This window comes from Capricornis sumatraensis, chromosome 2 (assembly GCF_032405125.1).
Source record: "Capricornis sumatraensis isolate serow.1 chromosome 2, serow.2, whole genome shotgun sequence".
Taxonomy (NCBI): domain Eukaryota; kingdom Metazoa; phylum Chordata; class Mammalia; order Artiodactyla; family Bovidae; genus Capricornis; species Capricornis sumatraensis.
In genome coordinates, this window is record NC_091070.1 from 122799048 (window position 1) to 122826769 (window position 27722).

The window sequence follows — 27722 nt, forward strand, 5'->3', positions numbered from 1 at the left end:
CTTATTTGCAGCCTACTTCCACTCAAAACACATAGAAGGGTTTGCTTGCAGGGAGTCAGAACAGTAGTGAGAATGGTGAAATCAAAGAACGTCTCTCCCATCCACTCCCTAGAGGAGTTAATTTCTCCTCCGCAGGCTCAGAGTCCCGCCCTCTCCCGTCTCAGACTCCGCCCCTCCCCACTTCTCCACTGTCCTGGCGGGCTCATCCAGGAGGGGGCGGCCCCAACCCTAGCGCTGGGCCGGGCTGAGCTCCCGCCCGGGCGGAGCTGCGGCTGCAACGTCCAGCTGCCGGACCGACCTCCAGCCGTGCAGACCTTGGGAGCAGCGCCGGGCCCCCTCCCCCCCCATCTCCCCAGCCCACCCTCTGAGCGTCCCGAGTCCCCTCCCCGCTCCCTGCAACTGTGCTGGTAAGTCCCACTCTCCGCACGAAACTTTTTTGCTGGCGAATTTGAGCCCTGCCGCGGGACCATGAAATACAATGTAACCGGGGGGGGGGGGGAGGGGGTGAAGAATTGAGAATAGCCGTCTTGAAATAAACTATTCACGACTCCTTGGCGTCCCTAAAATGGATCAGGTCTCACCCATTTCCCGAGTTGGTGGAACTCTTGAATTTGGCTGGTTAAACTTGTAGATAGGGAAGCGAGGGGGTTTGCTCCAACTTCGCTTCCCCCTCCCCCATTTCTCTGAGATTAAGCCCTTCTCGAGACTTTTCCCTCCATATCCCAAGTATCTTTGGCTTTCTCAAAGCTCATCCCTTCCCGACTCCGGCGTGGCAAGGCCCCCCTCCCCCAGGTACTTCGGGTTCACCTCCTCTCCCATGCCACCGGGGACCCCGCGATCCTTCGGGCGGCACACTCCCTCCGGGTCTACGGGTCTGGCACCGCGGCCAAAGACGTGCAGCGGCTGGGTCCGGCTGTGGAGGGAGAGGCTGAGGCCGGGGTTCTTCCGAAACCCGGCGGGCGGGGCCGGGAAGGGGAGGTGTAGGGGGCCGGACGGGGCGGAGCAGGCGGCATTTGCGGCCGGCGCCGGGGTGGAGAGTTGTGCGCCGGTCCCTGGGCCTGAGCTCCGGCTCGGGCTCGGGCGCCTGCGATGTCTCAAGATGGCGGAGCTGGGCGAATTAAAGGTACCGGCCCCCTCCCCCATCCCCATCTGGACTGAGCCGGGCTGTACGCCGAGTCTGGGAAGCGACCGAGACTGGGTGCTGAGGGCTCGGGTGGGGGCCGGAGACGTGGTGGGGACTGGCTGCTGGGGATGGAGAGAAGTGGCTGTGGGCGAGGAAGGGGCTGCGCGGGGCTCCGGGGGCGGGGCCGCGGGGCAGATGTAGGGGTGGGGCCGAGGGGAATTGCAGCTGTTGGGGGCCGAGGCTCAGGGGGCGGGGACGCGGGGTAGAAGTCGAATTTGGTAGTAGGGGCAGATGTAGGGGTAGGGCGGGGAGGAAAAGCTGCTGTGGAGGCACAGCGGGCGAGTCGATCGAGGCCTAGAGAGGTGACAGTAGGGGGCAGATGATGGGAATGGGGCTGGGGGGCCGATTACCGGGAGGCTCCTGGGGGAAAGGCGCTGAGAGGATAGTGACTTTGGGGCTGCTGTTGGGATCTGAGCCTTGGGAAGTACCAGTAGGTGGCTGAAATCTAGGGGGCGGGGCTGTACGGGGATAGATCGAAGGGGTGGGGCAGAAGCATCCTGGAGGCTGAGTGGAAGGTCCTGCCTTAGTGAGTCGGTATCTCTGGGCAGAGAGAGAGAAGTGTTAGACTATGGGATTGAAAAGAATTTCTTGACAAAGCTAATGGAGAAATAAAGACAGGACCGGAGGAGATAAGGATGAGGATAAAGGTAGAGGAGCAAGTTTTTAATTATATTCCTCAAAAGGGGCCCAAAGCCATAATGCCTCCGTAAGAATTGCAGATGATTAGCAAGATCGGCCCGTGGCAGGGTCTCCTGGAGATTCACAGAAGTGAGTTCTTAAAGCGGAGAGCTTACCACTACCAGAATCTTGAGGATAAATAACCATCTTGCAGAACCTTTAAAAACCATGGGGTTCACCCCCTTGCCTCCTGGCTTTATTCTGCCTTTTGAAATGAAACCAGAGTCATGGGAAGGCCTGAGGTCTAGTCACTGGTTCCAGCTTCCTAGGAGAGCGTGCAGTTCTGCAGTCTGGCTCAGGGGCTGATCACCTCCCTATTCTTCCAGGGGTTCTCTTTAGAGCTTTCCCCTTGTTTCTTCCACTCCTGTGGAGGAAGGGAAGAATCACTTACTTTCTCTGGGTAGGAGAGAAGCAGGTTATTAGTTCCTGGCAGATGGAGTAAACAGGTAAGCAGGAAGGATACCTGGACTCCACAATTCACTGTTAACCCCTCACCCCAAGTTTTACTCCTGTTTCTCTCCCAGAAAAAATAGGACTGAGGGATGAGTGGTTATGTAAATAACAACAAGGAAAGGTTTGGGAAGTTATGAGCATTGAACCCTGACCTGGCCACAAAAGCTTGGGGAAAATAGCTGAGGTAGATTGAGGTGTGGAAAGGAGTTGATTTTGAGGCCCAGTCCTCCAACCACCTGGCCCCTTTCTTCCCCGTGGGGCTGTCTGGCCTGAATCCTCTTCTCCCTCTCCTCCCTGTCTCCTGTCCCCTTCCCAGGAGGCTAGGATGGGTCTGAGAGTCTGCGAAAGAGCGGGAGAGAAGATAAGCAGCTTAAAGGAGAGTCCAGGCTCAAGGCAGGGTGGTGGGAGGAGGCTGTAGTGGACTCAGAGGTGTGCTGTAGGGTGGCAGGCACCCTGCCCCTACATGGTCAACTGACAAGATGGGGAGACAGGATTGTTCAAGCCTGGGGGGTAGTGGAGAGGTGACCTGAGGGTTGCTAGGATGGGACCCAGATGTCCTTTTGGCTAGGTGGGCAGTTTGGCAGTAATCCACTGGCTGCAAAGCATCTTTCAGATCAGTGCTGGAGGGAAAGCACATTGCCCACCTAATAGCTCAGCCCCGGTGTCTTTGGCAGGACAGGCCTGTGCAAGGTAGGATCCTCAAGCTTCTCTGATCTCCACAGCACATGGTGATGAGTTTCCGGGTGTCTGAGCTCCAGGTGCTCCTCGGCTTTGCTGGCCGGAACAAGAGCGGACGGAAGCACGAGCTCCTGGCCAAGGCCCTACACCTCCTCAAGTCCAGCTGTGCCCCCAGCGTCCAGATGAAGATCAAAGAGCTTTACCGCCGACGCTTTCCCCGCAAGACCCTGGGGCCCTCTGATCTTTCTCTGCTCTCCTTGCCCCCTGGAACCCCTCCTGTAGGCTCTCCTGGTCCGCTGGCGCCCATTCCCCCGGCCCTCTTGGCCCCTGGCACCCTGCTGGGCCCCAAGCGTGAAGTGGACATGCACCCTCCTCTGCCCCAGCCTGTGCACCCTGACGTTACCATGAAACCATTGCCCTTCTATGAAATCTACGGGGAGCTCATCCGGCCCACCACCCTAGGTATGGCTCTTTGTGGTCCCTGGGTCTTCCTGGCCTCCCTGCTTCTTCCTCAAGCCTTCTTAGGCTTTCGTCCTGTGGGCTCAGCATACTGGAATAGGGGCCACTTCTGTGGCCCCCTGGGCATGGGCTTGGGAATAACTGCCCCTTTGTGTCCTCAGCATCCACTTCTAGCCAGCGGTTCGAGGAAGCGCACTTCACCTTTGCCCTCACCCCCCAGCAAGTGCAGCAGATTCTTACTTCCAGGTTTGTCTCTTTGAGTCCTCCTGCCTCATCCTTGGGTGGTTACCCTGAGACTCCACTCTCTGACTTTCTTCTTTTCTTTTTTGCCCCCCTTCTCACCATCCTCCTGCACCTGCTCTGTCCCTCATTCTCTTGTGTGTCTTGTCTCTATCCCCTGGACATCTAACTCTGTTTCTCTGTTCACCCCTGCGCTACCCGCCAGGGGCCACATACTGACATGTCTCCTTCTCCCTCCCTGTTTCAGAGAGGTTCTGCCAGGAGCCAAATGCGATTATACCATACAGGTGCAGTTAAGGTGAGTTGATGCTGTCTCCCAGCAGGACTCCCACTGAGGGTGGGAACGAAGTGAGGGTGTGAGTGCTCCTATTAGGAGACACTCCTGCTCCGTGACACCCGCCCTAGCCCTGGGGTTCTTGTTTGGAAGCTAAAGGCTACAGATACCCTTGACTGATTTTCTGAGATTGCCTACCTCTCTTTGTCAGATTTTGTTCCAGAAACTGCCTCCCACACTTTCATCTTCTCTTGTCTGTTACCAGGTTCTGTCTCTGTGAGACCAGCTGCCCCCAGGAAGATTACTTCCCCCCCAACCTCTTTGTCAAGGTCAATGGGAAACTATGCCCCCTGCCGGTAAATGCTCTTCTTCTGACAGTCACCCTTTCCTTGTTTCAGTTCTTCAATGTTAGCTACACATCTGTTATGAAAGAGACGTGCCTAGCACAGTGCCTGACACATAGTAGGTGCTCAGTTTACTGCCTGAATCGATATAGTCTAGCGAGAACTAGGATAGGGCTGAATGAAAGTTCTCTTAGAACCCAGAGGAGGGACATTGTTGTTGTTCAGTCGCTAAGTTGTGTCCAACTCTTCACGACCCCAGGGACTGCAGCATGGCAGCCCTCTGTGTCCTTCACCATCTCCCGGAGTTCACCCAGGTTCATGTCCATTGAGTCAGTGTTGCCATCCAACCGTCTCATCCTCTGCTGCCCTTTTCTCCTTTTGCCTTCAGTCTTTCCCAGCATCAGGAGGAATATTAGTTCAACCCAAAGACTCAGAGAAGATTCTCAGAAGTGATGATCCTAGAGTTGAGGGTTAGAAGAAATCGGGTATCCCTACTCTTCCTTTTTAAGAAGGCAGTGAGCAGGTTCCTTTATCTTTGGTCAGTGAATAAGCTCTCCTTTTCCCCCAGGAATGAGCCTCACTCCCAACCCTAGATAGTGCCCCAGTTTTTTGAATCACTGAATGGGCCCCCATCTCCTTGGTCAGAGAGTGAGCTGACCTTGTCTCCAGAAAGTGAGTCACCTAAGACAAGATGTGTTGACCAGTCTGCCCCTCCCTCCTCCAGGGTTACCTTCCCCCTACCAAGAACGGGGCTGAGCCCAAGAGACCCAGCCGCCCCATCAACATCACACCCCTGGCTCGTCTCTCGGCCACTGTTCCCAACACCATCGTGGTCAACTGGTCGTCTGAGTTTGGACGGGTGAGCATGGTTGAGGCAGGGAACCTGGAGAAGCCTGCAGGGAATGAGAGGGGACCACCAAGTGTCTTGGGCTGGGGAAACATATATCTCTTGGTGGGTCTCTCTCCCTCAACTTGCTGCCTCTGGCCCTTGTGTGACAAAGTGGAGACGGTGGTAGTGGTGGTGTACAGTGCAGAGGCTAATTGTTTCCCCTACCTCCAAGTAGAATTACTCCTTGTCCGTGTACCTGGTGAGGCAGCTGACGGCAGGGACCCTGCTACAAAAACTCAGAGCAAAGGGCATCCGGAACCCAGACCACTCCCGGGCACTGAGTGAGTAACATCTTGCCCCTCTTCCCTTGACCCAGATCCAGTTTTTCCTGGCCCTCTGGCCTTTATAGTTAAACTTATACCCTTCTTGTGACAACTTACCTTGTTACCTTCTACATGAACCCTAAAACCCTTGTGGTACCCCTCTTACCAGTCTTTGTGGTTGAAAAGTGGGGCCACTCCAGGCATTGAGTGACACTCTTGCATTCCCAGTTATACATCTGCTTTGTACCTCACAGACCCTAACTGTTGGAATATCGGTTCTTCAGACCAGAAAGTCTTTTTTAAACTTAACATTTTAATTTATTTATGGCATGCAGGTTTGGTTCCCTGACCAGGGATTGAACCTGTGCCCCTTGCAATGGAAAAATGAAGTATTAACCACTGACTACCAGAGAAGTCCCTAGAACGAGTCTTAAGTATCGTCTACTCCAACTGTCTTGGCGATGCTTCAATTCCCTCTAGGTCGTCTCTGCCAAAGATGCTGAAGATTAAGCATCTTTAGGGACTGGCAGATCCCCTTCCCCCACTTAGCCTTCATAATGCAGGTCCCAAGCCACCCCCATATGCTATCCCATAGGCTCCCAAAGGCTCTCTCCCCAGCTGCCTCTCAGCCAGGGCCATCTGCTTCTGGCTTCAGCATCTCCTGGGCCTCTCTCCAGCCTTGCTGACCCCGTGGCTCTGGCCCCACTCTTGTTTCAGTCAAGGAGAAGTTGACCGCTGACCCGGACAGTGAGGTGGCTACTACCAGTCTCCGGGTGTCACTCATGTGCCCGGTGGGTACCAGGGAGAGACGGGGGAGGAGGGGTGGGATGAACTTCTGGACGCAGATGAGGATTCGTAGGGAGATTGGCATAAAGCTTTCTGGGATATGGGGACTCTGACCAGAGAACTTGTCTCTCCTCAGCTGGGGAAGATGCGCTTGACTGTCCCTTGCCGCGCCCTCACCTGTGCCCACCTGCAGAGCTTCGATGCTGCCCTTTATCTACAGATGAACGAGAAGAAGCCAACGTGGACATGTCCTGTGTGTGACAAGAAAGCTCCCTATGAATCTCTTATCATTGATGGGTAGGACCATTCTGCATTCCGCTTCCTTTTACTGAGGATATCTGCTAGGACTGCCCCTCTCCTATATATAAATCCATATCTATAACTTACTTCCCCTCCCTTGAACCCGCTTACCTGTCTGTTTTATATAAATATTATCTATCTTCCCACATTGAGGACTCACTACACATTGTGCTGAGAACTTTGCATGCCTTATCTCATTGAAACCTGTGAGATGCCAATAACCCTGTGAGATGGGTACTGTCATTATAGGTGAGGGAAGCTGAAGCCTAGAAAGATGCAGTATCTTGCTCAAAGTTATACTGTAAATAAGTGGCAGAGCCAAGTATACGAACTGTTACGTAGAACAATTACCTGACCTCTTACTGTACATAGCAGTCAGGTTCTTTTGAGGGCCTGGATGTGCTGATCTAGCAAGTATTAACTCTCTTCCAGATCCTCTGTTATGGTTCTTGTTCCCAGTGCCTTTTTTGAGGTGGTTTATAGCAGCAGCAGCATCGAGTTCTGTATAGAGGGCTTTCCTGGTGGCTCAGTGGTAAAGAATCTGCCTGCAATGCAGGACACCCGGGTTCAATCCCTGGTCGAGATCCCCTGGAGAAGGGAATGGCTACCCACCCCAGTATTCTTGCCTGGGAAATCCCATGGACAGAGGAGCCTGGCAGGCTACAGTCCACGGGGTCACAGAGAGTGGGACACGACTGAGCGACTGATGCTTTCATAGTGTTCTATACCTCTGCTTGTTCTGTCTTGTCCCTAGTACCACGTGAAACAGATTTTTTAGCATGTATTTATTTTAAAACTTAGCATTTAAAGTTTTCGCAGCTCTTTTATATACCTTGCGCTTCCCTCATAGCTCAGTTGGTAAAGAATCTGCCTGCAATGCAGAAGACCCCGGTTCGATTCCTGGGTTGGGAAGATCCCCTGGAGAAGGGATAGGCTACCCACTCCAGTATTCCTGGGCTTCCCTTGTGGCTCAGCTGGTAAAGAATCCGTCTGCAATGTGGGAGACCTGGGTTTAATCCCTGGGTTTGGAAGATCCCCTGGAGAAAGGAAAGGTTACCCACTCCAGTATTCTGGCCTGGAGAATTCCATGGACTCTAGTCCATGGGGTCACAAAGAGTCAGACACGACTGAGCAACTTCACTTTCACTTTCTTTGTACACATTACTTTGATTCCAACAACCCAGAGGTTAGGAAGGTGGATAACAGCCCTAATTTACAGATGAGGAAACAGGTTCAGGAAGGTGAGTCCCAGAACTCCATGGCCACTGTTCCAGCCACCTCCCAGCCACGTGAATTCCCATCTTTCCTCTCCCCCAGTTTATTCATGGAGATTCTTAATTCCTGCTCGGATTGTGATGAGATCCAGTTCATGGAAGATGGATCCTGGTGCCCAATGAAACCCAAGAAGGAGGCATCTGAGGTTTGCCCCCCGCCAGGGTATGGGCTGGATGGTGAGTGACCCCTTGTCCCCCAGTTGAGCTAAATCTTGTGTGGCTTCTTCTCTGAGACACAGTCTTCTTACTGCCCACAGGCCTCCAGTATAGCCCAGTCCAAGAGGGCAATCCATCGGAGAGTAAGAAGAAGGTTGAAGTTATTGACTTGACAGTAGAAAGCTCATCAGATGAGGAGGACCTGCCCCCGACAAAGAAGCACTGTCCTGTCACCTCAGCTGCCATCCCGGCTCTACCTGGAAGCAAAGGGTATGAAGAAACAGGCTGAATCTACAGCACACGGCACAGAGGGAAAAATCAGGAATGGGCAAAGCCTGGGCAGAGAGGGGACTTGGGATGCTGAACTGGGTGAGGGCACCTGATTCCATCTCTTTCCCCACAGAGTCCTGACATCTGGTCACCAGCCATCTTCGGTGCTGCGGAGCCCTGCTATGGGCACGCTGGGCGGGGATTTCCTGTCCAGTCTCCCACTACACGAGTACCCACCCGCCTTCCCCCTCGGGGCTGATATCCAAGGTATGACATGGATCACAACATGGGGCCCTGGCCTGCCACGTCCACCCCCAAACCAGTTCAGAACCCTTGCTCCTCTTCAAAGCGTTTTGGCTGTTTTGCAAAGGGCTACAATCTAGGGAACTTCTTTGTTTGTGTGTTGTGTGTGATGAAGTGTTCAGATACGAGGTTGACTTTAATTTTTCTTTTCCTACCAGGTTTAGATTTATTTTCTTTCCTTCAGACTGAGAGTCAGGTAAGTGGTCCCTTCTCCACCTCAGATCTCTGAAGCTTCCTCTAGGCACTGACGGGGCCCCTCAATTTTCCCAAGAGACCTAAATCGGCTTCTTCATGAAGGGCGGGGCAGTACGGGCAGTTTATTTCCCTCGGAGGCCCCGCCTAGGACTTCCTCAGATTCTCACCCGAGTCTTCCTCTGTCCCATTACTGTTTGTCTCTAGTTTTTAGTGTAGTTCTGCTCTTGTCTGCTCACCCCCCACCCTGCCCCCAACCCACGTGCACTTGAGTGCCGTGGCTGCCCTAGCCGGACATTCCACACATTTCAGACGCCCACAGGGCCAAGCTGGTGGGGCTGTCTCAGGGCAGGGAAGAGGGCTGGGGTGTGGGGGAAGGAGTCAGAGGAGAGTTCTCCTGCTTCTCAGAGAACTCTTCGGGATTCTGACGGGTTGATTTATCCCATATGGTATTTGTGAGATGAGGGAGGCGGGTAAGGAAGGTCCGGATAAAATCTTACACCGCACTCTTGCTTCCTCCCAGCACTATGGTCCCTCCGTCATCACCTCACTAGATGAACAGGATGCCCTGGGCCACTTCTTCCAGTACCGAGGGAACCCTTCCCACTTCCTGGGCCCGCTCACCCCCACTTTGGGGAGCTCTCACCGCAGCGCCACGCCAGCACCCCCTCCTGGCCGTGTTAGTAGCATTGTGGCCCCTGGGGGGACCTTAAGGGAAGGGCATGGAGGACCCCTGCCCTCAGGTCCCTCTTTGACTGGCTGTCGGTCAGACATCATTTCCCTGGACTGAGTCTCCCAACACTGAATAAGTATGCTGTGGAGTCTAGACTCCTGGTCGCTCTGACCCCTTGGGGCGGGGGCAGGGGAGCTTTGGTCAAAGGCCAGAAATACCTTCATGGACACCGGTTTTTTGGCCTTATCTCTGCCTGACGAGGCTAGCACCCAAAGGGTTAATATTTAACCTCTTTTTAAGGACATTTGGGGTCTGTTTTTGGAAACGTTCTTTGACATCCAGCACATTCCTTTGGGTCTGTTAACCTAGGCAGTGGGAGGCAGATGGGATGGGATGCGAGTTGGGGAAAGGGCTGAGTAGTCCTCAGCCTTGACTGTCTAGGGCCTCGTGGGGAGGGGGCTTTTCTTGTGTCCCCCAGATGCCCTCTCTTCCCAGCCCCCACAGCCGGCTCTGCTCCTTCCCCGCATCCATCGTCTCTTCGTGTCCATTCCGTTTTCTTTGGCCAAACAGACAGGTGGAGTGACTGAGATAGGCAGACACATGGACGGAGAATTCTATTTTGGGTTGCAGATTTTTTGTGCATAAACAAGAAAAACCAAAATATTCCAAAGATGACCTTCCTTGCCTCCTACTGCCCAGTATGACTGAGGAGGAGATAAGGCCTTAGCCCGGATCCCCAGGCGTTTGGGAGAAGGGCCTGGCTGACTGCCTGGGTCTCTATTTATATATTTAAGTTCACAACGTTGCTTACGCTGACCAGCCTGGGGCCTGAGCTTCTAAAGGCTGGTGGCCCTGGGGTTAGGTCTGGTTCATTCTGCACCTTTCCTGGGAGGTGGGAGCATCCTTGTGCTCTCTCCTGTCTCCCTTTTCAGGCTCCTCTGGGGCCCAGGATCTATGTTGTAATTTTACTTTTTATTTTCACAGTTGTAGCAAAGTTCTTACCCATAATAAAGTTTGTGAATGTTCTGTGAGTGTCACGGAGGTGGGCTGGAGAGGTGATTAAGCACTCGGCTTTCTAGATCCCTAGTGTGGGGAGGGAGGTCCACCCTCTGTTCTTCCCTTGCTGGCCCTGGGTCCAAGTGAGCTCTGGGTGTTACACTGAGCACTTGCCAGGGCAGTGGTTCTTTCTTCCTTTCTTTGCCCCAAGCCTATAAACACAATGGCCGCTTCACCCCAACACCGTGGAGCCCTTATGTCCTTCCTCATCCTTACCTGCCCAGATGTTGCAGCCAGAGCGTGAGGGCAAACTTGGTGCCAGTGCTGACCCTCTCTCTGCCGTCTGCCGTGGCTGGGGTTGTCCTCAGCAGGGTGGATGTGGGCAAGGCCAGAGGCTGGACTCCTCCATTCTCTTTTAGTTCCACTGCACTGCAGAATGACAGCTCCTGTCTGGGCTGTGCCTTGTGGCTTAGCCCCACTTCCATATCCATTAGGTCATATGATCCTCCCAACAACCACAGGAGAGGGGTGGGTTAGGGGGATTAACCTCATTTTACAGAAAGGAGGGTAAAATGACCTGCCCCAGTGAGAGTGTGGGACTGAAACCCAGGCAGCCTGTTAGACAGGAACCCTTAGGAGTATCATAGGCAGTGTCTTTGAGCTATGTGCTCTCTTCATTATCAGTTGACCAATTCCCTCCCTAAATCTCCCCCACAACACATCTTCCCCTGAGGAGGAAGGCAGAAGGTGAACTTCTCAATGTCTATGTGTTGGAGGGACAGGGAGAAGTTCCTACTTACGGGACAGAAGATGGTAGGTCCTGGGGAAGATGCTTGGGGGTCTCTGTCCCATCCTCTGTGGCAGCCACTGCAGCTGCTATGTCTGGTCCCAGCCACATGAAGGCACTCACCTCTCCTGCATTTGGTTGAATCCGGGCCTGGGGCCAGACATGTTGATCCTTTAGTTCCCCCCACCTAAGTCATTGTTAGAACCAGTCTGTCTGGGCCTCCTCAGCCCCATTTCCTTCCTTTACTGCCAGCCCTACCTGGAGCTGCTGCTGTGACTCCTGGGAGATGACAAGTATGTAGAGAACGATGTGATGGTATTTGGGGAGACCCCAGCTCAGCTTAGGGGGGTAGGCAGACTAAGAAGAAAAAAAAAGAACTTGCTGTCCCTTTTTGAGACTTTGAAAATGCAGCTGAGGAAGGGGAGAGTATAAATGGTGTAGGAGGGACGTGGGTAACAGTCATGGGATTGGGGACTCCAAACCACCGACACTCCATCAGTTCCCCAGTGGTCAAGGCAAGTAAGGCTGTTCTGTGGGCTTTGGTGGGTTAGTAGTTATTAAGTGCTCTTGGTTAGGTAGGAAGGAACCTCTCCCAGGCCCGTCTCACCTCCCATAACCCCAGAGGGACCCAGGAGAACTGGCCCTGGGGCAGCTGGAGTCCACTCTCCTCCCAAAGCTCTCGAAGCCCGCCATCCAGCAGCTGGGGGTGAGAGGATAGGAGGTCAGAAAGGCCAATGCCTGGCTCCTATCAGTCCTGTGTTTGGCCTTCCCCCAGCCCACACCCCATGTGGTCCCAGACAGGGTCTCTCCTTTGGCAGAGGGTGCAGTTTGGCTCAGTTGATTGGTTACCTCTTCATCAGGTTCCACATGCCCACCTGTAACAACAGTGGGACCAGTCGGTGAAAGGTAGTGTTCCTGTCCAGGGACCCCCACTCACTATGCTTGCCCCCTCCTCCAGTGGACACAGGTGCAGTTGTAGCCCCTTGTGATTCTGGGACCTACCACACTTCTGGGCCTACTTCTGTCATTCTGAGACTGGGAAAAGCCCTGTAGGGTAGAGGCAGATTTCTTTCCTGGACATTGGGCCTTGTCTTCAGTTCACTCACCTGGGGGTACCCAGAGGTTGGGCGAAACGTTGAGGGTGCTTGTCCTTCGCGTCAACAAGACAGTCTGATCGCTGGACTGCAGAATGACCGCCACACCCAGATCCACACCTCGACCATTCCGGGGCAGCTCGACCCCCGGAGCCCTGGGCTGTTGGTCCAGGACCGCAAAAGGGCAGAAAGGGGGTCGCTGGCGGGAGGGAGCCACTGGGGTTAACATCGCAGAAGAGACAAGGAACTGGAGGAGCCCGAGGCAGGTGACCGGCCCAGGCCTTTCGCTTCCAGCTCCCACCCTCTCCCGGTCCCTTCCTTCAGCCGCCCTATCGCGTCCCCTCCTCTCCCCACCTGGAGCGGAAGCCTGGCCGACGCGCCTGGGAAAGGGTTGTCCGAGAGGACCAGTTGTCCCCGCTTTAAGCCGCAGTGCGTGGGCCACGGCCCGAGCCCCGACCCGGCGCCCAGGAGGCCGCACACACTCTGCGCGAAGTTCACCGACTCCGGGCGCCCGGAGAGGAGTAGCAGCACCCGTGCCGCCGCCATCACGGGTTCCGGCGCACTTGGCGCCCTCTGGTGGCCCAGCAGCGCTTCCCTTCCGAGCCTTCCGCTGCCTCGGAAGGAAACCGGGCTTCCGGAACGTCCCAGGGGGAAATTTAGGGAAGAACCTTGGGGATGATCCAGCAGGGCAATAAGTAAATGACAAAGCGGAACGCCTCTAGATCCTCACCTCTTGTCCTCCCATCTTCTGTTTAGGAAAATGATCCCTAGACTGAGAGTGATTTCTGGACTCATGTGTCATTTCCCACCAGGCATGGGTGGAATGTAAGCAACCCTCAGGGCACTCTGCACACCTGTGCTAGCAGGTAACACCTCGGATTAATTACATCTATCTCTTAGCCAGACACCCAGGAAACATTCTTGACACCTTCTCTTTCTTTCTTTTCACTCAAATGGCAGCCAAGTCCACCAGATTCTACCTCCTTAAATGTTCTCAAATCCCTGTCTTCATCTCCAGCTTCCAGTGCCCTAGTTTAAGTCTTCCTCATATTCTACCTGAGATATTATTACAGATCTGTACGTAGTCCATCCTAAAAGAAATCAGTCTTGAATATTCACTGGAAGGACTTATGTTGAAGCTGACACTCCAATACTTTGGCCACCTGATGCAAAGAACTGACTCATTTGAAAAGACCCTGATGCTGGGAAAGATTGAAGACAGAAGGAAAAGGGGATGACAGAGGATGAGATGGTTGGATGTCATCACCAACTCAATGGACGAGTTTGAGTAAACCCTGGGAATTGGTGATGGACAGGGAGGCCTGGTGTGCAGCAGCCCATGGGATCACAGAGTCGGACACAACTGAGTGACTGTACTGAAATAGTCCTGCCCCCGCCAATTCATTCTCTACAGTTCAGAGTGATCTTTCCAAAATACAAGTCTGCTCATTTTGCTTCTCCGTGCTTTCAGGATAAGCTAAGCTACTTACCACAGCACAGCAAGGACCCACCAGTTCTTGCTCCTGCCTGTCAATTCTGGCAGGATTTATGCCGTTTTCTAGTCATATCCTATTTGTGGTTCCCCTAAGAAACAGGGTCTGCTTCCCTCTGGGGTCTTTCCCCCTTTCACCTGGTAAATCCCTATCTTTCAAAATACAGATTGTGTCACTTCTCTTTGCCTCCTTTCTTGCCTGACCCTTTCCCCCTTCACTTCTACTACAGCCCCCCAACACATCTTTGTACTTATTTGTCTCCTTTCATTATGTTTGTGCTCGAGGGTATTCATCTTTGCATTCTAGTACTAACTTGTGCTCAAAAATGATGGTGTTTTGAAGGCAGAGATGGTATTGTATTATGAGTTATCTTTGTGTATTGTCTCTACAGTTAATTGGGATTCCAATGTTTAATGAATTAGGACTAACACTGGTAGGAGCAAACTGAAGTGATTATGAAATAAGACCTAACTGCTTTAAATGAAATGAAGCTGCTGAGACAAATTATACCAACTAGTCATCTATCCACAGTACTGAGAGAGGGAAGTTACAATTGCCAGTTTTTAGGAATAATGGTGAAGAGAAAGGCAGTGATTTATTGAGTGCTGACCATATGCCAAGCACTGTGCTAAGTTTCACACACATAATTTCAGATGTGTTAGAAGCCCAGAGCTGGCAAATGTGACATTTATCCATAGGTTCTAGTATGACTGCTTGGGCCAATCCACCTGCTAGCCCTAAAAATAGCTTTTATCCCCCTCTCCGTGGTAGTCTTTCACATTCTCTACACTGTGTGTGTGTTTAATATTACAGTTTAACAAAGTAAAGAACAGGTGCAGCTTTTTGAAAATGGGATAAAAAGCTTAGGAAGAAGTTTTTCTCATTGTCAGGGATGTTCAAACAGCTTTAGCTGACTTCTCAGTGGGAACTGATGCATCTAATAGGTGATTAATCTAGTTGATTTAAGGTTCTTTCTCCTGGCAGGATTTGATGAGGGTAGAATATAAAGATGGTTCTAAAACAGGATCAGCAAACTTAAAAAAAAGACAGGTCACACTCTTTCTGGTGTACTCCGGGTGGTAGGGAGAGGGAATGTCAGCACAGAATCTGGATCTTCTCCTACTCCTTTATTCTTCCTTCCAATCCCCTCAGATCTTTGGAGGAAGACTTTTCTTCTGGGTCACTGTCTCTTCATGGTGCTCTCGATGTATGACTCCAGCAGGAAGATGGTTTCATCCACCTGGATCTCACAGGCATCCAACCTGAGTGAAATAAATGAGAGCATTTGTCCAGACTGAACATTTATCAGCACATTTAAGATTAGAGGCTGGACTGGTTACCCTCGAAAGTACTGGGCAGAAAGCAAGAGAACTAATAGCTCATTCTCCCATTGACCAAGCATCTTGTGTGTGCTAGGCACTGTGGAAATTGATGAGGATTCAAAAAACAACACCTCTGTCCCAGGAGAAGTTATAGTCTAATTTGCAAGGAGGAAAAAGCACATGGCAAAGGCACAGGTGTAAAAGGACCTAGTGTATTTTAAAATAGAAGCTGAGAGTGGCTGAGGCTGAAAGTGATTAGGAATAGAAGGGAATACCGCTTCTACTGATAATACTGATAAAAATCATTTATGAAAAACCCATACTGAGCATCATACTTAGTGGAGAACAACTGAAAACTTTCCCTCTATGATTAGGAACAAGACAAGGATGCCTGCTTTTTACTTCCATTCAACATTTCACTGGAAGTTCTAGTCTGGAAATTGGGCAAGAAAAACAAACAAAAGGCATCTAGATTGAAAAGAAAGAAGTAAAGCTATTTCTAATTCACAGATGACATAATCCTATAGACAGAAAAAACTGAAAGGATTCACAAAAAACTTACCACATCTAGTACATGAATAGGCAAAATTGCAGGATATAAAATCAAAACACAAAAATCAGTTCTATTTCTATATATTGGCAATAAACAATTCAAAAATGAAATTTAAGAAAACACTAAAACAGCATCAACAAAGAATAAACAGGAATAAATTTAACAAAAAAAACTATAAGACTTGAATACTGAAAACATCAATGAAAGAGATTAAGGAAGAACTAAGTAAATGGAAAGACCTTTCATATTCATGGGTTGGAAGATTTAGTATCATTAAGATGGCAATCTTCCCCAGATTCAAAGCAATCTCTATGAAGGTCTATGGTGAAGAGTGAAAGGAAATGAGGAAGAAGGGACAGGCTAGTAGGAGACCATGAAAGGACTTGTATGTTACGCCAAGGAGGCTGGTCTTTACGCTGTAAATAAGAAGTCAATAAAGCATTTAAAGTAGAAGAGTGCTACTATCAATCCCTTTAAAGAAACTAACTGTGAAAGCATTATAAGAAATGGTTTGAAGGGGGAGGTGACTGCAAAGGTCTTGGAAAAAGGTGAGAAGGGCATGCATGGAGAGCAAGATGAAAGGCCAAATTTGGGACACCTCTGCTGAAGTAACATCAAGAGTTGTGGTGAACATGAGACAGAGAGAGAGAGAGAGGAGAGAAAGGAAAGAGAGGAAAGAGGAGAGGAGAGAGAGAGGTGAGGGACAGGCGAGGGAGGAGAAGCTGAGAATATCTTCAGAAATTTGAGCTTAGGGAAATAGGTGGATTAAATTCTGTTAATTGAGGTGAGGAGGAAGATAGTGAGTTTCAGTTTGCTCATGTTGGAGGGGTGGGAGGACATCAAAGTGGATTTGTTTGGAGGGCATTTTGAACCAGAGCTTTGAAGTTTGTGAGGCTTACTTGTTGACGTTGCGCTTCAGCGTCTCTAGCTGCTGGCGTTCGGGGGCTGTGATCATCTCCTCAATTTCCTGCAGTTGCGCCTCCTCTGCGCCTGTAGCCTGCATAGATGCAATGATGGCTTCTACCCTCTGAGACTTTTCTAGTAGACGCCTGTCAGAAAAACACAACTCTGAGGCATGTGCCCTAGCCTTGGAGATTTCATCTCATACACCTGGGGCATATCTCCCCCTTTACCATGTTCCTGGTCAAAGTGGACAATGTCACTCTCTAAGGATGTTTTCTACAAGTTTAATTAGAAATGTGACTTTATTCCTGAAACTCTTGCTGCTTCTCACTTGTACTTAAAGTTTGGTGCCAGTTTATATGCTGCCCATAAATTTAATCTGCAGAACTATTTCACTGGGGATATCTGACAAAAGTGTATATGAATGCATGATTATGCCAACCTAAGCCAATAATTCAGTGCAACCAGACAGGTTATTATCTCTACTGGTTTCCATTTCTGTAGGAAATTTCCCCATAAGCTTTTTGGCCTTGAAATATGTAATTACTCAGCTGAAAATGTTACTCACTTGTTTTCTTTGGTTTCAAATTGTCTCCTTTCTATTAAGTTGGCTACACTCTGAGGAGAGAGAAGAAATGCACATAGTTCTACGTAAGTAGCTCAGGCAAAACTACTAAAGGGGGTGTGAGGGTGAGACAGCTCTGTAGAGGGAATGCGGAGGAGTTACCTTGTAGCACCTGTGCAGCAACATTCGGGCAGCTGACAGGATGTTCACAGTATATAAATAGAAGGTCCGGGATGGGGCATGGTCTGGTGTTTTGGGAATTTCCTATTTGTCCACAAAAAGAAAAATAAGAGACATTATACTTTCCTTCAGAACTGGCAAAGTAAATACCTGTGCCATCTGGAGTTACTAAGCCCTCTCTTTCACCTATATTCCCTCTTCCCCAGTCATATAGCATCTGTGTTTATAGCATAATCAGCCATATGGAGGGCTGGGATGTCCTGTTTTTCCCTTTGATTGTCAACATCCTGAGTGAGGAGGAAAGAGAAGGCACTTAACATTTATTGAGCAACTCTTATGTGCCAAGTAGACTGCATTTGATTTTTACAACAAACTATATTATTTCTGGAGAAGGCAATGGCACTCCACTCCAGTACTCTTGCCTGGAAAACCCCTGGACGGAGGAGCCTGGAAGGCTGCAGTCCATGGGGTCGCTGAGGGTCAGACACGACTGAGCGACTTCACTTTCACTTTTCACTTTCATGCACTGGAGAAGGAAATGGCAACCCACTCCAGTATTCTTGCCTGGAGAATCCCAGGGACGGGGGAGCCTGGTGGGCTGCTGCCTATGGGGTCGCACAGAGTCGGACACGACTGAAGTGACTTAGCAGCAGCATATTATTTCTGTTACCTCCATCTATCACCATTTTGTAGGTGGGAAAAAGGACGGTAGGTAATTTGCTTAGTGTAACTGGGTGATAGGCAGAGCTGTGACTCTGATTCCAAAATCCATTCTATCTTACTTCCCTTTAGGGTAGAGTACATAGCTCTGCATGCAGTGAGGACCCAACAGATGCTATTGATAGACTGACCGGTAATAAACTTAAGACTTGAGGAAAGGATAAATCATAGGAACAAGGAGCTAAAGAAAAAAAGGTACAGTGATTCTGGGGTAATTTCTTGGCTTTGCCTCTTTTTTACAAGGCCAGATAAAGCTCCACAGTTATCTTGCAAGTGCTTGCTATGTCTTTGTCAATCTTTTTTTTTCCTTTTGTCTCAAAGACAGATACAGAGTTTGTTTGAGGTTCAGAATATTTGCTTTAGCAATTTCTCTCATCCATTACCTCTGCTGGTTGGCAATTACTGTTACCTGCAGTGATATGAAATTTTCTGAGAGCATCTTATAAAGCATATCCTTTGCCTCCTTTGCTGGAATCATTGCAAAGTCTTCTACCTGCTTCTGCTCCAAGTGTTTCTTTTGTAAAACAAGACGGAATATTCTGGCACAGCGAGATCCAAATCTGGAAAGGAATAAAGAAAGCAAATGGCATGCCAACATAAATTAGCTTTAGTTCTTAGTCACAGAGGGTTGTTTAGTTCTATGTGTGGAGCAAGGACCTGAAAGGAACAGCAATCAGAGAATCCTTCCTAACTCCATCGATCAATGACAATACTGCTAATCATAAGAGTCACCAACTACTGACTCGAATGCCTCAGTTCCTGCATTTGTAAGGAAAGGTGTTAGGAAGGCTGATGAATTGGCATCCCTGGGAATTAAGCAGCAGGGTATTTAGGGTAAAGAGCAGTAATAGATGGGATCCATAGTAGTCCAGTGGAAAATGGGGCAAGATGTGCGAAGGTGTGCCTATACTGGTTGGTTACCTAGTGATCAAATCACTTGTTCAAATGGGGTGTGGAAAGGAACTATCTGACCCCCAACCCTTTCAGGGTAACCACCTTACCTCTCTTGTACGACGGACTCCAGAGTGGCCGTGGCTAGAGATCCTAGAGCCTTATGCAGGTCTTTATGTAGACAGTAAAGGTCACTCCATAATGTTTTGGCCTGGATATTGTGCTCTTAGTTTTATTCCCAAGTATTTAATTTAAAATTTAAATACTGTTTTGTTTCTCACATTAGTTTCATTTATGTTATGTGTTTCAAAACCTTAATTAACTAAAGGTGCTTAAGTCAGGGTTTTGCTTAAGTAAAATTTAGTTGGTTAAAAGTCTGTTTTACTTCTTTATCATCAGTGTTTTAGTTCAATTTTCTAACTTACTCAGTATACTATATGTGTGTGTTAGTCGCTCAGTCGTGTCCAACTCTTTGCAATGCCATGGACTGTAGCCTGCCAGGCTCTTCTGACTGTGGAATTCTCCAGGCAAGAACACTAGAGTGGGTTGCCATTCCCTTCCCCACTTAGTATACTAAATATCATCAGATCTTTCCTAAAGTCACCCTTCTGTTTCATAGTTCAGGCTGCCTGACTGTTAAGGAAATAACCACCAATAAGGATACTGATGACATACATTCCTCCACCACTGTCGCCAGACTTTCCAACAAACTCTAGCTATTGAAAAGAGAGAGAGAACTTGTGTTATCTGAATGGAAAGTCCAATGATTCTGTTTCCAGAAGAGCAAATCTGGTCGAGTCGGTAGGAGGAAGCTCTCCCATCAGATGATGGTAGAGAAATTGTCTGAGCTGGCAAGGTAGAGAATGAAGCTGCAGAAGACTCCTACCAGCTATCAGCGGCAGAAATTAATTCTAAACACAATAGAAAAAAGAAAAAAAAAACTTACTGGATCATCTGCCAGCAGAGTGAGATACTGATCAAGAACTTGCTTAGAGATGTTATAGCCAACAGGGAGGGATCTGAAGATCTATGGAGCAAAAAGACACAGTGAAAATGAGTTTGGAAACTTAGAACTGGTGACATTGCTGAAATAAAGATGTTTTAATTTTAGATATCACAAGTATAAAAATGTCCCAAAGCACAGCAGCATTGTTGGTAAGAGTAAAAAACTGGAAAGAATTCACATGTCCAATAATAAGGAATTCATTAAGTACAGCATGGCCACATTAAGTGGAATGTGATATGGCCATTATAAAGAATGAGATAGATCATGAAAAGGAAGTTTATATATACTGTCATATGAGAGAAGCAAGTTTAGAACAGTATGCAGAGTATAATCCCTTTTAAAATTTTTGTTAAAAAATATACATATACCTACATTTAAGTGAGACCATATAAAAGAAGTCTGAATAAAGATATGTATCAAACTACTGACAAAGATCTCTGGGGTTGGGATTATCCAAAACTACATATGTATTTAAACTAGAGTATGTTACATACAAGAAGGACAGATTGTAAGGATTCAGTTTAATGAGTGTTGATAATTTTATATACCCATGTAACTACCATCTACAAGATACTTGCCTGCCACTTCTGAAAGTCTGGGGAATCACAACTTTGAAAAACTATACATTTCTAGGGACTTCCCTGGTGGTCCAGTGGCTGAGACTGTGCTCCCAAAGCAGGGTGCCCACGTTCGATCCCTGGTCAGGGAACTAGATCCCACATGCTGCAACTAAGAGTTTGCATGCTGCAGTGAAAGATCCTGCATGCTGCAACAAAGATCAAAGATCCCACGTGTAGCAACTAAGACCTGGTGCAGCTAAATAAATAAATATTAAAAAATAACTATAATTTCTAAATATAGGTCATATAATTATTTTTGTCATCAGAAAAACATTTGCATTTAAATTTTTGTTATATAATAACTTAAAATTTAAACACTGTAAAAATACAACTATATTTAATATGGATAAATATTGGTATGGTTAAAAAGTAACAATATAAAGTATTTGATATATTAAATATTTTTTGAATCAAAACTTAATAAACAAAACATTAAAAAATTAAAATAAATATACTGAAAAAACAAATACACGCAGCCAAATAATATCCTGAGCACTAAAGCTCAGATTCCAAACAGTGAATACTTAGAATAATTAAGAGTAATTTGTACCATATATATACAACAAAATACTACTCAGCCATGGATTAACCTAGAGGTTATCATACTAAGTAGAGTAAATCAGAAAGAGAAAGACAAATACTACACAGTATCATTTATATGTGGAATCTAAAATATGACACAAATGAACTTATCTACAAAACAGAAACAGACTTACAGAGAACAGACTTGTAGTTGCCAAGAGGGAGGTGGGTAGGGGAGGGTTTGGCTTGGGAGTTTGGGATAAGCAGATGCAAACTATTACACATAGAATGAATGAACAACAAGGTTTGCTATATAGCACAGGGAACTATATTCAATATCCTGTGATAAACCAGTAAGGAAAAGAACATGAAAAAGCAAAGAATGTGTGTGTGTGTGTGTGTGTGTATATAAAAAACTCAATCACTTTGCTGTATAGCAGAAATGAATGCAACATTGTAAATCAACTGCACTTCAATAAAATATATTCAAAATGAAAAAAAAAGAATTACTTGTACTTTGACTAAAATAGTGGTTTAGGTTTTTAAAGGTTGAATTCCCAAGAGACCAAATATTTCATTACCTACCACCTGGGGATAATCACTGTCCCACCTCAAAAGGCAAAAACCCTTTTTTTCAAGGTCCAGACCTTAACCTAATCCCAGGCTCTACATATAATAATTATAACATCCAAGAGTCGGTCAGAAAACTAGTATAAGAAGCATGCAGCTCACCTCGTTGGAAGACAGTGGCTGGGTGAAGGGGGCACCAGAGGGAGTGGTGACCTCACTCATCCGGAGCATGGTCCTCACGATCTCACTACTGGTCTAGGTTTGAACAGTGAACTGGAATTCAGAATTCACTCTGCTGCGTGCGCTCTGGCTACATGCCAGTGGCCACATCTGGTAAACAGTGTAATGTTCCTGATAGCCACTGTCCCACCCACTTAGATATCACCTGGTCCATCCTGTTGGCAACTGCACTGACAATGGCTTGGTCATGGAAGTGCTGATGGAATCTGTCAAGGTTGGCTTGCCAATAAATCCCATCATCTGGAATGGGCTGAAGAGGAGAAAAGTATTAGAAAGAAACATTTAGATAGGGAGGAGTTTGGATTTTACTGTTCCTTTTCCTATACAGTAGTGACTAAATTGGGTGGAGGAAAAAACCATTCAATTGTGTGGATTTAGTGAAGTGAAGGTTGCTCAGTTGTGTCTGACTCTTTGCGACCCCATGGACTATAGAGTCCATGGAATTCTCCAGGCCAGAATACTGCAGTGGGTAGCCTTTCCCTTCTCCAGGGGATGTTCCCAACCCAGGGATCAAACCAAGGTCTCCCACATTGCAGGCGGATTCTTTACCAGCTGAGCCACAAAGGAAGCCCAATCAGAGGTCTACTTTTCTTTATCCTGTCATTACCTTATTTTAGGCTCTAATCTTGACTCATCTGAATGACTGTAAGTAGCCTCCTAACTAATTTTCATTTTTAAAAAATGAACACTATAAAAGAGAATAATTTGGTCTTCTGTTTTTAGTCTTTTTCTTTTTGCACTGTTCTCCCTGTTTCTCATAGAGCTGTGCTTTTCCAGCTTTTGGGGTACAATCCCCATGAAGAATCTGAAAAAAGCTATGAGTACTCTATACAAAAATGTACAGATGAACAAGTACAGGTAGACTCTCTGAAATGCATAGTAACATTTCTAAATCGTAAATCTAGCTACTTCATTCACCAGTCTAAAATTCATCAACGACTCCCCCTTATCTTCAGGGTGAAGTGTAAACCTCTTAGTCGATCAAAAAATATTTACTGATGTTATGCTAGTATTCCAGGTACCAGGGTCAAGATATTGTCCTCAAAGAGTTATAGTCTATTGGGAGTACAAATAATAAATAATTTAATCTACCTTTAAATGCTGTGAAGATGAAATGGGAAAATGTGGTAGAGCATGGAGTAGAGAGTGGGCAATGGTGCTCGAGCTCTTAAAAAACAGCATTTGAACTGAGATTGGAATGATGAAAAAGAGGCAACTACATGAAGATCTGAGGGAAAGTATTTGAAGCAGAAGAAATCCTAGGGACGAAAGCCAAAAGACTAGAAAGAGCACGTATGACCTATTTGAGGGATGGAAGGAAGAGCTAAGACTGGAGAGCCTTGTCTCCAGCATATCATGCCAAGTCTTAGTTCATGTAAGGGATAATAATCCATGGTAAAGATCTGGATTGCTTCTAAGAGTAGTGGGAAGTTATTAAAGGAGTAAAAAATCAGTGACGGGTTTTTTTTTTTAAAGAACAATTTAGCAAGTCATTTTGGCTCTTATGTAGGTATGAAAGTAGGAAGGGAGACCACTTAGGAGAGCGTTGGTGAAGTCTTGACTACAGTGATGGTGGTTTGGACTAAGGTGACTGGGAATGGTAAGAAACAGTCAGATTTGAATTGATTTTAGAAATTGGGTTGACAGGTTTTACTGTGAGGTCAGATGGCTCCCAGGACTTTGGTCTAAGCAAATGGTATCCAAGGTGATTGGTCTTGGTGATGTTCCTAAGATGAGGAAAGCTTAGGAGGGAGTAGCTAGCTAGGAATGAGAATCAATTACTCTGTTTTAGTCATACTACTTTTGGGATGGTTATTAGACATCTTTATAGGGATGCTGAGAAGGCATTTGAATGTAAGAGCTCAGGCCTACACATATCTTTCTAGACTCATTTGTGACCATGCATCCCTGTGGGTCTCTATAGCCCAGCCACAATGATCAAGTTGAACTTTTTCTAAGCCCTTTATTTGTGCATAAGCTACTACCTCTGTCCAATGAGGTTAAGCCTCAGAAGGGAGACAGTAATGGGCAGTATAGAGACAGTAATGGAGTGCCCTCTTTGTTAGTCTGTCCCTGGCCAACATTTGATGAAGTTCATAATCCCACTGCTTCTCAACCCAAGAACCTTGAAGCTCTTTGGGGCTTGGTATCTCAGTGCTCTTCCTGGCTGGCCTCAGGGTGAGGACTCCAAGTCCAGAAGCATCATTACCTCTTTGTTATCTGTGCTCTGTTTTGGTCTCTTGGCCTTGGGCTCCCCAGTAGCATCTTCGTCAGACGATCTCCTCCTTTTACCTTTCCCTGCCAAACAGAACAGTTGCACTGATAGGCTACATCTCCTATGATGACAGGAAATTGTGGAAGGTGACAGCAGGTGTCGCTATCCCAAAGACATCTGTAGTGGCCTCTAGGCAAGAGATGTTGAGGAGACGGAGGAACTACCAGAAATTCAAGTTAATGATGAAGTCATCTGAAACTCAACATGTTCAAAAAGAAACTCATAGTCTCTCTGCCTCAAACTGCTCCTGTTCCAAGGCTTCCTTTCACAGTGAATGGTATGCTCATCCTTCCATTACGCCAGCCAGATGTCATTCTTGATTTCTGTTTTCCTCATCCCTTCTATGCCTAATTATTCACTGGTTTGTCTACATTTACCTTTGCCCCTTCCTTTTTGCAGACAGAAACATATTTTTAAAATGCAAATTAGATCATGCTACTTCCTCTAAAATCCTTTAGTAGTTTTCTTTCGCATCTAGGATAAAGAACAAGTGCTCTATGAGATCTTGCATGATCTATTCCTTGCCTATCTCTCTAACCTTATCGTATGGCTTTCTTTCCTTTGCTCTCTTTGCTTTAACTACACTTATCTTCTTTTAATTCCTCAAATATACTGTTTTTTCCCCTCATTACAAACAATTCCTTTTGCCAAAAATGCTTATCTTCTGTACCTCTTCACACCTTACCTCACTGATTGGCTCCTACTTCTGCTTCAAATCTTGGTTCAAATGCCATTTTCTCAAAGAAGCATGTGCCCTAAACTCCCAGGTAAATCTGATCCCCTGTTATATATTTTCATAACACTCCTAACATACTTTTCATACTTTTCCTTCACAGTACTGATCACAGTTTGTTAGTTATATATCCATGAGTCTATCTGATTAATGTAAGCTTCCTATACTAGACTCAAGCTCCATAAGGGCAGGGACCATGTTTTTTTCATCACTTTATACCATAGTATCTGGCATAGAGCAAATCCTTGGTAACTGCTTCATTGGTTAACAATGAAAACATTCATTTAACAATCACTATGAAACGTTCAAGAAAGAATCTACAATTAGGGCAAGTCACAGATCTCAGGGTCAAAATTCCTTACCTATCAAGCTCAGTTTAGGAACCAGGTACATGTCCTTTTCATTGATGACAAGAGTGGGGGCAGGTGGTGGTGGCCCAGTATCTGAATTCTCAGTGGCAGGCACCAAAGGGCAACGCTGCACAAAGTGTGTGTCCACTAGTCGCACAAATGTGTTTGATACCTCGGCATAGTCCATGGTCTTGCCATCTGTATGACAGGAGGAAACAGGCAAATGAGACGGCCTCAGGTAGCTAAGGGTTCACTCCTGCATCCAGTCAACCTATGCTTTTGTTAACAGCTGTGGATACAGTACTGACCCTCCATAGTCTCTGTGAGCCTATCTGCTACTTTCTTCACAACAGCTGACATTGTCATTTTGCCATTCAACAACAGCTCCTCAACAATCAGCTCTCCAGTGTCACTGTATAGTGTTTTGGCGGTATAGATGTACCGGGGATACCTAAGCATTCGCAACACCCGGTTGCACTGGGCTTCATACTCCACCACGCCACGTTTGTGGACTTGATATATCACCAAGTTGTGCTGGATGAGGACACAAAGGGCTTTTTTTACCTAGAGAGGATATAAAAGAGAAGAAAAATCTGAAGATGCAGTTCATTATTGCTGGCAAGTTTTGTCCAACAGTTTCCTAAACATCAAGAGACAGCTGCAAATTGCTCCCTCTCTCCACTGGAATAGTTAGTAAGAATCGAATGTCAGTGGAAAAAATCAGGAAGATTCCTTACTATGATGTTCGTATTTCCTCCAATCTTTACTTTTCAAAGTACAGTTTACTTTCCCTATATTATTCTCAGTCCTAAAATGTAGTACTGAGATTAATAGACTCATTATGAATAAATGAAGTATGGGATAGGAGGAGCAAAGATTTGCCTAAGAAGCCACAAGGAGCCAGAACACTTTGAGAAGCAGAACCTTGGGCCCTATGTCTCAATCTCTCTCTTCTCTCAAATAACACCATTCTGATTCTAGGGCAGACTTTGCTCTTTTCCATTTTGTGGGGTTATCCGGTCTCTTACTCATGTCTGACTCTTTGCAACCCTATGGACTGCAGCACACCAGGCTCCTCTGTCCTTGTGGGGCAGGCAGTAACAATATTAAAGGGTAGGTAAAACAAATTAATGAAATGAAAGCAAATTGATGTGATCCAAACTTACCTGATCTAGTGATGTTCCTGTGTCATGGGCAATAACTCTTAGGGGCTGGCTGCCAGTTCTGATTAGGTGGACTCCAATTTTTTCTACAATCTCTCCAAAATGCTCTTGCAGCAACAAAGAACACAGTTTAATTTCTGCTTGAGTCATTATGCTGAGGAGTCTCAGAGCTAGGGAGAAAAAAAAAAAAAACGGTATGATGGGAAGTTTTTCTTTTATGTTGGGAGCAGAATTGCTGAATGTAGATTCATGTTCTTTCTAGATGGCAATTTGACAGTAGAAATACCAAAAGCCTTAAAATCTTGCATCTCCTTGACCTAATTCTTTTGTTTTAGATATTCTGTTCCAAGGGAATGATAAAAATATGTCACGTCAGAATACTGATATTCTGGGAACCTAATAAGTGATTATTTCAATAAATTATGGTATATGCATACAATGGAATTCTATGCCAACATTCACAATACAATATATATTAGTGTAGGAAATTATTCTGTAACTGAAAGATGCAGGTTACAAAGCAAAATGTAGAGGAAAGTTCAATTACTGTGAAAAAATCCCCACATGCATGCATCGAAAAAGAAGACTGGAAACCTATGTATATGAGATTTATCTTTATGGGATCATGTATGATTCTAATTTTCTTGAAAGGGTGTAGATGGTTTTGCGATCTATCACAGACTTTAGATTCTATACTTCATTGTTTCACTCCTATTGGGAGTGAACAGGCAATGACAACTTTGCAAAGTAAGTTAGGAGGTAAATGATAGCTTTTCAACAGGGTGTTTCAGATAGGAGATGAAGTATGTTGTTAGCAGGGCAGTATTTAATTTTGAAATTTCGATTTCTTGATTAAGTAGACACAAAAAGAAACAGACATGGTTGACTATATAATCACAAGTGCTATCAAACACTGGTTTGTTCATCTATTTCTCCCAATCCCTCCGAAGCCAACCAAGACTATGCCTTTCAGCTTCACTATCCCCATCCACAGGTCTTTGGGGACACATCCCCAGACCCTCTGCCATCCTCGAAAAGGATTTCTAGGGAGCCTGGCTCCTGGCTCTTCACTCCCTTCCCGCTGGTTCCGGTTCCGGAGTGGATGCCCGGGTCCAGAGACAGGGCTGCCTCGTTCAGACAGCATTTTCCACTAACCTCTGGGTCAATGCAACGTAACGCCGCCGAGTTCCCCACGACTGCTTTGTGAGGTTCCCGCTGACCGCCCGGGCAGAGGGGGAGCCCAAGCTTCTTTCGCGCAGGAGCACGGCCACCGAGGAGGACCGGCGAAGAGGAACAACGTGTGCCGATCTACCCCAGCGTTTCG

At 47.0% G+C, this 27722-nt stretch overlaps 3 protein-coding genes across 4 annotated transcripts; 1 reads left to right on the top strand and 2 right to left on the bottom strand.

Annotated features, from left to right (window-relative positions):
* The first annotated feature begins 359 nt into the window (after window positions 1–359).
* Window positions 360–10407, top strand: PIAS3 (protein inhibitor of activated STAT 3). Of its 2 annotated transcripts, none has more exons than XM_068966733.1 (14): window positions 360–407; window positions 3037–3454; window positions 3613–3697; window positions 3939–3989; window positions 4231–4321; window positions 5034–5168; window positions 5374–5479; window positions 6179–6252; window positions 6384–6544; window positions 7865–7998; window positions 8079–8247; window positions 8381–8514; window positions 8709–8746; window positions 9266–10407. In XM_068966733.1, exons 2-14 carry the CDS (start codon window positions 3040–3042, stop codon window positions 9530–9532), a joined length of 1860 nt encoding a protein of 619 aa, XP_068822834.1. In that variant the 5' UTR covers window positions 360–407; window positions 3037–3039; the 3' UTR covers window positions 9533–10407. The 2 variants fall into 2 exon arrangements, with proteins under 2 accessions (XP_068822834.1, XP_068822832.1); XM_068966731.1 differs by lacking the exon at window positions 360–407 and adding an exon at window positions 1052–1123.
* NUDT17 (nudix hydrolase 17) lies at window positions 7597–12838 on the bottom strand. Its single transcript, XM_068966734.1, has 8 exons — window positions 12647–12838; window positions 12305–12491; window positions 12048–12073; window positions 11806–11898; window positions 11457–11555; window positions 11212–11348; window positions 10688–10840; window positions 7597–8234 (listed from the first exon to the last, which is right to left on the bottom strand). Exons 1-8 carry the CDS (start codon window positions 12836–12838, stop codon window positions 8231–8233), a joined length of 891 nt encoding a protein of 296 aa, XP_068822835.1. The 3' UTR covers window positions 7597–8230.
* A 1554-nt stretch (window positions 12839–14392) lies between these two features.
* POLR3C (RNA polymerase III subunit C) lies at window positions 14393–27689 on the bottom strand. The gene is made up of 15 exons (XM_068964824.1): window positions 27554–27689; window positions 26402–26568; window positions 25544–25799; window positions 25248–25433; window positions 24087–24175; window positions 22023–22127; window positions 21800–21892; window positions 19866–19946; window positions 19584–19635; window positions 19030–19090; window positions 18438–18588; window positions 17291–17392; window positions 17132–17181; window positions 16560–16709; window positions 14393–15047 (listed from the first exon to the last, which is right to left on the bottom strand). Exons 2-15 carry the CDS (start codon window positions 26546–26548, stop codon window positions 14966–14968), a joined length of 1605 nt encoding a protein of 534 aa, XP_068820925.1. The 5' UTR covers window positions 26549–26568; window positions 27554–27689; the 3' UTR covers window positions 14393–14965.
* Between the last annotated feature and the right edge of the window lie 33 nt (window positions 27690–27722).

What these genes read in the sequence shown, in the direction of transcription:
- PIAS3 (XM_068966731.1), top strand. Translation starts at nt 1,100, where the DNA reads ATGGCGGAGCTGGGCGAATTAAAG. An exon ending in GGTCGTCTGAGTTTGGACGG is followed by an intron (nt 5,169 to 5,373) that starts GTGAGCATGGTT and finishes ACCTCCAAGTAG; the next exon opens with AATTACTCCTTGTCCGTGTA. An exon ending in GCCAGGGTATGGGCTGGATG is followed by an intron (nt 7,999 to 8,078) that starts GTGAGTGACCCC and finishes TACTGCCCACAG; the next exon opens with GCCTCCAGTATAGCCCAGTC.
- NUDT17 (XM_068966734.1), bottom strand. Translation starts at nt 12,838, where the DNA reads ATGGCGGCGGCACGGGTGCTGCTACTCCTCTCCGGGCGCCCGGAGTCG. An exon ending in CAACCTCTGGGTACCCCCAG is followed by an intron (nt 12,074 to 12,304) that starts GTGAGTGAACTG and finishes CTGTTGTTACAG; the next exon opens with GTGGGCATGTGGAACCTGAT. An exon ending in TCCCTCTGGGGTTATGGGAG is followed by an intron (nt 11,556 to 11,805) that starts GTGAGACGGGCC and finishes TTTTCTTCTTAG; the next exon opens with TCTGCCTACCCCCCTAAGCT.
- POLR3C (XM_068964824.1), bottom strand. Translation starts at nt 26,548, where the DNA reads ATGACTCAAGCAGAAATTAAACTGTGTTCTTTGTTGCTGCAAGAGCAT. An exon ending in GCTCACAGAGACTATGGAGG is followed by an intron (nt 25,434 to 25,543) that starts GTCAGTACTGTA and finishes CCTGTCATACAG; the next exon opens with ATGGCAAGACCATGGACTAT. An exon ending in TGCTGCACAGGTGCTACAAG is followed by an intron (nt 17,182 to 17,290) that starts GTAACTCCTCCG and finishes CTCTCTCCTCAG; the next exon opens with AGTGTAGCCAACTTAATAGA.